Source organism: Talpa europaea (assembly GCF_964194135.1).
Source record: "Talpa europaea genome assembly, chromosome: 7".
Taxonomy (NCBI): domain Eukaryota; kingdom Metazoa; phylum Chordata; class Mammalia; order Eulipotyphla; family Talpidae; genus Talpa; species Talpa europaea.
In genome coordinates, this window is record NC_140074.1 from 32,888,764 (window position 1) to 32,898,755 (window position 9,992).

At 39.0% G+C, this 9,992-nt stretch overlaps 1 protein-coding gene across 4 annotated transcripts in view; it reads right to left on the reverse strand.

The window, feature by feature from the left end:
* Positions 1–9,182, reverse strand: part of RIC1 (RIC1 homolog, RAB6A GEF complex partner 1) — a gene marked incomplete at both ends in the record, with an annotated part of 111,561 nt that extends 102,379 nt beyond the window's left edge. For all 4 annotated transcript variants that reach the window (XM_084239022.1, XM_084239021.1, XM_084239020.1 and 1 more), the window contains one exon: positions 9,039–9,182. In XM_084239022.1, the coding sequence (XP_084095148.1) occupies positions 9,039–9,182 (144 nt within the window). The remainder of the gene's footprint in view (positions 1–9,038) is intronic.
* Between the last annotated feature and the right edge of the window lie 810 nt (positions 9,183–9,992).

Below are 9,992 nucleotides of genomic sequence, written 5' to 3' on the forward strand. Positions count from 1 at the left end.
TATCAACATCAATCATCAAAATGGTGCCAACAATAAAAGGCACTCAAATTGGTAAAAAAACTAGCTTATTTCTGTTTTCTAATAACTTGTTTTTTTATATGTAGAAAACTATAGGTTCCACAAAATCTGTTGGAAGTGTTAAAATTTATTAGCATAGTAGCAGATAAAAGATCAACATGCAAAAAAAAATCAGCTGCATTTCTATGTAATAGTGAACATCCAAAAATCAAATTAAGAAAACAATTCTATCTATAGTAGCATTAAAAAATAAAATACTTAGGATTTAGTTTATCCAAGGAAATTCAAGAAGAAACTGACAATGAACAGAATTGGTTTTCAATCTCCACTCTTCAATAATTGTCAGAACCTGACAGAATATTAGCAAGAACACTGATAACCTGAACAATTATGTCAACCAATTTAACCTAACATTTAGAGAACACCCTAACAATAGCAGAATATATATTCTTTACAAGAAAACATGGAACATTCTCTAACATAAACCTATGCCAGCCCATAAAACAAGTCTTAATAACCTTAAAAGAATAAACTCACTCAAAATATATTCCCCAAATATAATGCAATTAAGTTTGAGACCAATAAAAAAAAAATTTGGGAAATTCTCAAATATTTGGATGTCAAACCATACACTGCCAAATAACTCATGATATTTAAAAAACAATTAAATTTTTAAAATATAAAGGAATTAAAACAAAATTGGAACATGTCAAAGTTGGGGGAGGGCCCTCTCTGGTGGAGCAAGGGGTTAAGACACAGCACTATGAAGCTACCCGCAGCCACTACAGCACAAGTTCTATGGCAGCCAGGGAGCTGACCGACATGGCGCAGCAGACCTCTCCTGATTTGTCCACTGCTCCCCTCAGCAGTGTGTTTCAGTCAACCTGCCTGTTCAGTTCCCCACTCTGTCTCTGATGAATGTTCTCACCCCCCACAACTCTGGCCTATACCCCAGTTCTTGTATGCATAAATAAATAAATTTTTAAAAAAAGTTAAGGGTGACCATAGCAAAAGGGATGAATAGGCACAGCAAAGAGGACTTTTAGGGCAGGGAAAATACTTTGTATGGTATTACAAAGACGGGTATATGTCATTACACATTTGTCCAAACCCAGTAAATGCACAATACCAACAGTGAATTCGGGTAAACTGTGGACTCTGGATGATCATAATGTGTCATTATTAAGGTTCACCTCTTGTAAGAAAAATTTAAAATACCATTCTGATGATTGATGCTGATAATAAGAGAAGCTATGCAAGTGTTGGGAGAGGAGGTAAATGAGAAATCTGCATGGGGGTGATGGTTGCACAGTAATGTTGAAGAACTTAATTTGACAGAACTGTACTTTTAAAAAAGAAATATTTTGTTACGCCTATTTTATCACATTAAAAACATGGGAGCAAAAGGGGACTGAAAAAAACTGCTATTCTTTCAGTATTAAATATTTAATTAACCTGCAGTATATTAAGATGAATATTACACGGCCTCCCCTGGTGGCGCAGGTGGTTGAGCTCAGCACTATGAAGCAATCCTCTGCAGCACGAGTTCGATCCCCCGCCGGCCAGAGAGCAACCCATATGGTGCAGTGGACCTCTCCTGTCTCGCCCACGGCTCCCCTCAGCAGTGTATTTCAGTCAGTCTGCCTGTTCTGTTCCCCACTCTGTCTCTGATGAATCCTCTCACCCTCCCACACATCTGGCCTGTACCCTGGCTCTTATACATATGAATAATTTTTTTTTAAAAGATGAATATTACAATTGCCATGGCAACTATTCGTAAAATAATTCAAACAAGTATAATTAAGAAATCAAAGCCATTAAAGGAGTTACAGGTAAACAAAATTAGAATTTTTAAAAAATAGCAAATATAAATCTACTCACACCAATCACTTTATATATAAATGGACTAAATATTCCAATCAAAAGGCAGAGATTACCAACTAGATTTTTTTTAAAAAAACTAGCAATATCTAAATATTTGCTGTGTATACTAGACACATCAGATTCTTACTCTGTATTTTATTGTAACTCTAGAACCTCTCTTTAAAAAGCAAAAGATTTACAGGCAACAACCAAAAGCACATGTGGAAATAAACTTTATGGCTTATAATATTTATTTAAAAAAAAGGGATTGTCTCAAATTTTAACCTAAGCTTTTAAAACTAGCGAAAGCAAGCTAAACCCAAAGCAAGCAGAAGGAATAGGGGAAAAAGCAGAAATCAGTAAAACAGAAAACAGAAAATTAGTAAACTAAGTTCAATAAAACACCTACAGTAAATATTACTAAAAACTTTAGTGAGACTGATGAGGGAGTTTCCTCATATCCCATATAACTTTAAAATGGCTCTAAAAAAATGTCAGTGGGATTGCATTGACTCCATTGATACTTTGGATAGTAGCAACATTCTAATAATATTAGGCATTCTAATTATGAACAGAAAATATCTTTCATTTATCTGCATTGTCTATAATTTCTTTCAGCAACATTTTGTAGTTCCAGCATACAAATCTTTCACCAACATTAAGTTTAGCCCTAAATATTTTACTCTTTTTTGATATTATTACAAGTTGGATTGTTTTCTTAATTTTATTTTTGTGTGTTCACTGTTACTGTATAAAATGCCACTGATTTTGTTGAGTTTATGTCCTGCAATTTTGTTAAACTCACCTTCCTAACAGCAGAAAAACTATTAGAAAAGAAAATTTTGGAAAGAATGCAGGATAGCAATATATAAAAACTAATTTTATATCTATATGTCAATAACAATCTGACAATGAAGTTAATATTCAAACACTAGCATCATTAATATGAAATACTTAGTAATAAACTTAACAAAAATTGAACTATCAATACACTGAAATCTACAGAATGCTAAAAAAAATTTTAAATCTAAATAAATATTTATGGATTGGAAAATTCCTTATTGTTCAGATGGCAATTTTTCCCTACTGACAGATTTAATGCAATCCCTTGATAATCCCAGCAGGTTTTTATTTTTGCAGAAAGTGACAAGATGATCCTAAAATCTACACTTAGATGCAAAGGAACTATAGAACAGACAAATTAATTTTGAAAACAGAAACTTCTTGTTTTTTGTTGGAATTTTCACCATCCAATTTCTAAACTTAGTATCAAGCTACAATATGATGCTTGCATGATTATATATACTAGCAATAGAACAGAATATACAGAAACAAACCCCTCACATTTCTAGTCAATTGATTCTGACAAAAATGACAATGCAATTACGTGAAAAAATTTCCCAACAAATGTTGCTAAAACAGCTGTATAGGTTGGGGGAAAAATGAACTTAGGTATTCCTTACCTTATGCAAAGGGCGCAACCTATAAAACTTACAAAAGAAAACACAGAGCGACTGCTCCTCACTCTGTTTCTGGTGAATCCTCTCACCCTCCCATGCCTCTGGCCTGTACCCCAGTTCTTGTATAAAAAATAACTTAAAAAAAAAAGAAAACAGAACGAGCTTGTGACCATGGATTAGCACAGGTTTTTTCGATAAGACACACACAAGGATGATTCATAAAAGAAAACTGGTAAGCTACCATCAAATTTAAACCTTTGCTCTCCAAAACATCATTAAGAAACAGAAAAGATAATTCTGACTGTGATAAAATGTACACAATACATATTTGATAAACAATTTGTATAAATAAAGAACTTACAACTCAGTGAGACAAATCTCCAATTTAAAAAAAAGTGGTAACGGTATGAATAGGTATTATAGGCTTAGGTGTTATCTGTACCCAGCTGTGTTCTCTTGTAAGAAGGGGAAGGAATGCTGAGACCTGAAACAGCTGAAAAAACAGAAATCGCAGATAATTGTGCCAAATTAGCTCTCTTGGAGAGAGACCAGAATAACCTAAAGGTGAACTTTGTTTCAATTTAACACTAAAAATTATGTCCAAGGGTGGAGAATTAACAATATAATGAGCCACATGACCAGAGTACAGGAATGTAATAGAAAAGCATTACTCCCCAACCAGAACATGGGGACTGTGGGAACACTTCCTGCCCCCAAAGCCTTATACATTCACCTCACCCCAAGCCTGGGGAGAAAGATGCTTTGGAACAAGTTCCCCCTTTTCTACATCATCAGGGTAGAGAATAAAACATCTTGCTCTGCTTTACAGAGCCTGGTTGTTGTGTCATTGTCTGTAATCAGCAGGCAAAACCACCTTCCTATTTAAGAGGTCAGTAACATTTTACAAAATACTGTGTACAAGCACATAAAAAGATGCTAATTATTAGCTATCAGAACAAAAAATTAAAGTGACAGTGAGATACCACTATAAACCCACTAAAATGGTTATAATAAAGACTGACAATGATAAGTGGTGACAAGAATGTGCAGATACTAGAAATCTTCGTACACTGCTGGTAGGGATGTAAAATGTTACACCTACTTCCAATCAGTCTGGCAGCTTCCCAAAAAGTGAAACTTAAACTTACCATGTCCTAGCAATTTCATTCCTAGTATCTCCCCACAAGAAATGATAACACATCCACAAACACATGAACACAAATATTTGTAGCACTATTATTCATAATGGCCCAAAGTTAGAAACAATACCCATTAACAGGAGAATGGATTTTTTAAAATGTGGTATATCAATACAGTGGAATAATACTTATCAGTTAAAAAAGGAGTAATACAAAAACACTATGCTAAATAAAGATGACATAACACATCCGTTTAAGTTTTGGTAAATACAGATTATTTAATAATTAAAGTAGGACCCTTTATCATGTACTACTTTTCCTCCTATTTCTACTGAGCTATAATTGACATATAGCCCTGCTTAAGTTTAAGATACTGATTTGATACCTGTATCCTACAAAAAGATTACCACCACAGTATAAGCTAACACCTGCATCACATAATTACCATTTCTTTCCTTGAAAATACCTAAGATGCACTCTCCTAGCAACTTTCAAATATATATATATATAATATTATTAACTATAATCACTATGCATGCATTAGGATCCTCAATTTATTTTACTGCTGGAAGTTTGTGTTCTTGGACCCCCAGTCTCCCTACCCCCCAACCCCCAGATTCCACTAACAATTATTCTAGTCTCTGTTCCTATGCATTCAGTTTTTAAAGATTCCACATATAAAAAAATGTCATACAGCATTTATCTTCATCTGATTTATTTCACTTAGCATTGCCTTCAAGGTCCATCCACGTTATTGCAAACAATAAGATATCCCTCTTTCTCAAGAATGAGTAACATTTCATTGCATTAAATACATATTTTTATCCATTCATCCATTGATGTACTCTTAGGTTGTTTCCATATATTTGCTATTGTGAAAACATACTACTTTTCTAATATAACATGGACTATATATAACAAAGTGCTTAATTTGCCTCCACTTACATAACCCTCACTAATTGTAGATTTTCTGAATTTAAGTTATAATTTAGTTCCATCAGGTTTTCAAAATTCACATATTGACATTTACAAATTTACCAATTATTAAGCCTTTTAAAAAATTCTATGCTGTGCATAGGACAGGTATCCTAAATTCACTTGTTTTAAAAATATTCATTAAGCACCTGCTTTGTGGAAAGCATTTTGAATAATAAAAAACAAGATGCTTTCTGCCCTCCAGAAACTTATAATCTAGCTGGAAAGCATATGTGCAAAACTTAAAAAACAGTAGTTCATCAAAAAAATGAAGACTTTTGGTCATGGTAAACAAAGAATGAGTCAGAGATAAAGCAAGATTTCAACAGAAGCTAAAGGATGGATAATATTCTAATAGGCAGAGATGGGATAAAAGAGCATTCCAAGAAGGGAGTGTCTCTGATACCAAACTAAGGAGTTTGAACTTCACTCTTTAACCAAGCAAACCCTGAAATACTTCCACGTAATGAATTTGTAAGGAAGAGAAATGAGGTAGGAAATGTAGGTACAAATTAAATGGCTTTTATGAGATCCAGTTAACCATAGTTTTGATGACACAATTTGCTGCTTTGGATATCTATTTCATTGTTTAATTTACCATTATTAGTATACCAATAAGAACAAAAATTTCTTCCAAGGGTCACTCAAAGACACAACTTATTTCTTAAGCCCAGAATTACTGGCCTAATTCAGCTTTATGGTAACAACCTTTACAAACAAAATTTTCCTCTATCATATTAGCACACTAGTGTCTTTGAATAGTAAGTTTTCTTATATGTAACATACCTCTTCATCCCTTTCAAATACTGTCTACTGGTGGTAACTTTCACAGGAAGTGTTAGAAAATATCTGACAGTAATTTATGTATGAAAAGTAATCTATAACCTGAAAACTGTTAAGACTAATTTGAAATTAGTGTTTTGAGCTATTATTTTATTGTTTACATATGCATACTTCCCTATTCAGTTTGGTATATTAAAGATGAAAATTTCGGCCCCCTTTTATAGTACAAAACACAATTCATCTCACACAACACTCAAATAAATCATCAGCCTCATGACTAATCAACATTTTACACAGCAATTCTTTTGGACATTAAAAAATCAGACTATTAAATGCACTTCCCTTATACAAGGCTAGTTTTCTCTTTTTAAAAATGCATCTTTTTTAAAAAATACATATACAGCTTTCTAAAATTAAAGCATGCATGTTCACTGCAACTATTTTGAAACAATTCACTCTGTTATGCAGGGACAATTGACAGCTTCCAGCTATAGTGTTTCTGGTTTAAAAGAAGTCTGTGGGGCCTCCCTGGTGGCGCAAGGGATTAAGCACAGCACTATGAAGCTATCCGCAGCCTCTGCAGCACGAGTTCAATCCCTGCCTGGCCAGGGAGCAACCCACATGGTGCAGCAGACCTCTCCTGTCTCGCCCACTGCTCCCCTCAGCAGTATATTTCAGTACATCTGCCTGTTCTGTTCCCCACTCTATCTCTGGTGAATCTTCTCACCCCCCACCCCCCACCTCTGGTCTGTAACCCAGCTCTTGTATGCATAAATAAATCTTAAAAAAAAAAAAGTTGTGAACCTAAATTTATTTTAACTTACATTTTTTTCCAAGAAGCTCAAAAATGTTTAAAGTCAAAATAAAAAACTTTGTGAGTAAAGTTATATTCCAGAATGAAGAGATTAGAGACTGAAGTCTGGCACCTGTTCCTCATTGACCCAGTTATACAATCATGAACCTTAAATTCAGCCAATACTTGAGTCTTAAAGTGAAAAAGATCAAGGCTAACCATTCACAAACATACAGTACCATGCAGCTTCCCCTAGGTAATCCTGCATTTCATTTCACCTCATACTTCTGCACCCATATATGCTCTAACTTTTCACATGCTAGATCTTAATGGTAGCAGCCCATGACCTCTGAAGTGAGGAGCTATTGTATTTGTATAGGGGGTGGGTGTTTGAAGGACTATGACTTTTCTGAATTCCAGGTCATTCTTAGATCTATATAGTAACTAACTCCAAAAGAAAAATACAGATATTCTTAATATTCACAATATACCTGCGTTAGTTGAGGCACACTTTCGTTTCTTTTATAGAGGATTAAAGTGGTCTACAAACCCCCTCAGATGAAGTTTAGTTGTGTCTAAAATGAAGTCTTCCCCTTAAGAAAAGCTTTACAATCTGTTACATTAGAGTGAAATTATGTACTAAATTCGGAAGGCAATTTAAAATTCAAGGTGTAATTTTTTTCTCCATGTCCTTTAAAAGTTATAGACACAAATTAAAAATATTTAATTGGCATACACAACGGAAATGAATTATCTCATTTAAGAACCAAATGTTGTATAATCATAAACACACTACTGAAAAATGCAATCAAGTACCAGACAGAACAGTCACATAGCTGGTTTTCTAACAGCCTAATTTGTTGACACATATTTAAACATTAAATAAACCAAAATTTAATCGCAAATTGTTTGACTTGCTGTCAATGACAGTCAAATTAAGGTGATACTAAAACCATCTCAATCCCATCATCACTTTTACCACTCAAATGATGAGGGTTAGCACAAATATTTGGGGATTTTAACCAAAGCCAGTATTTCATGTAGTTCTAATAAGGCCAAGGTCACAACCTATGCCCACATTGTCAAATTATCTTTGAAAAAACTTCACTGATATCGATTAGTACTGCCTTTTTAAAAAAAGGAAAAGAAAGAACAAGCACGTTCTTATGCTCTATTCGGCTGCTTTTACAGACAAAATCATCACGGTTTGCGGAGAATAGAAGTATCCCAAGCATCACTTATTTTTCAAGCTATTTTTCTTATCTACTCAGTAATTAGATACGAGAAGAAAAAAAAAAGATAACCAGAATTCACAGAAAGCAGAGCCAGAACTTTGTTTCCTCATCTTCCCAAATATTATTTCCAGGTGTGTAAACCAGCGAGGAACGCAGACAGATTGGAGTTCCACTTCCGCTCCTCCTAAACCCCTACAATTCTCCACCGAAGCGTTTAAGACCAGCAGTAAAAAGAACTAACAACAAAGTGGGATGGAGGTGTTGGGGTGAGGTGGACAACCTTTAATTAAAAACAAACAAACAAAAACAAAAAAACTCTGCTGTAGCTTCTCGCGGTAAGTTATCACAGGCCTGTAAAGTCTGGCACTGGGTAAAGCCCAACAGGCTTTGCTTAACTCCCAAAACAAGAGCCTTTCAAGCCAGGGGGGTTTGGAACCCAACAGAGGCCAGATTCTAAAAGTGGAAAGTTTAAACAGATTTTGCTCCTCGGGGGGTGGGGGAAGGGAGAGGAGGGCAAGTCTGGGCTCGGCTGAGGGAGCGCGCGGGGTCTGCACCGAGCACGGCCGTCGGTCCAACGCCGGGAGGCTCAGGGGTTTTCAGCAGCACCCCGAAGTCCCGCCCGTGTTCGGGAGCTACGAGGGGCCGAGTAGGTGGAACGAAGATGCGGCCAGAGGAGAGGGTGGGAAAGGGAGGGGTCCGTGACTCCGGGTGGAAGTTGGGAGCGGGACGGTGCCAGGACCCCGGGAAGGGAGCGGCGGGAGGCTCTACTTACTCGGCTGTACCAGATGCTGAGGCGGGCCGGGGCCAGCACGGCGAAGAAAGTCCTGTGGGGGTCGGACTGAATGTGAAGAGGCGCCTCAGCCGGGTTGCCCAGCGGGCAGAGCAGCCTCTTGGGCCAGCCGCTCAGGAAATACATGGTCCGCGCGAAGGCGCCGACGCCCGGCGCCCCCCGACCCCGTCGGTCACACTCGGCGGCCCGAGCCAGACGTCAGCCTCCCACACCGCCACCGGCCGAGTCGGCGGCGGCGGTGGTGGCAGCTCGGGGCATCTGCCCGCGGGCCGGGCCGGGCCGAGCCGACGCAACGCTAAGCTACGAAGGCACCCCCAAGCTGACGGGGCCCAGTGTGGGGGGACGGAGGGGGGGAGGGAGAGTCGGGGCCGAGAGGGGGCGGAGGAGCGCGGAGGCCCGCCCCGGCCCCGCCCCTTCCTCGGGCCGCACTGGCGTCACCACGCCGCGCCGAGCGTGTGGAGCCGGGCAGGGCCGCCGGGCGCGCACGCGCACTGGGGACTTGTCGCCTCGCCCTCGCTCCGCTTCCTGAAGCTCCGCCCTTATCTTTACGAGCGACTGCGGCGCGGCGCCAACACGCATGCTCATTTGCCCCACTCTGGCTCCTCCGCGCCTCCCATTTGCAATCTGGAGCGTCGTGTCAGGGGTGGGAAGGCGGGGCAAGCACTCGAAACTCGGAGGCAAGCGGGATGAGCTGCACGAGACGCAGCTGTGAGGCGATGTGTTTCGTGGGACACGCCCCTCACCTGGCCCAACCTAATCCGACTTCCCTGGGAACCGGTGAGGCCGCTGGTTGGGGCGGGCCCGACGCTGCGACGCCCGGGGTGTGGGGAGGCCGGGGCGCGAGTCACACGGCTCCGGGGAGAGGCCACGCGTCTGGCCAGGAGTTTGTCCTGTGCGCCAGGTGAAACCTGGTAGTGAGATTCCTCCCCTCGTGGA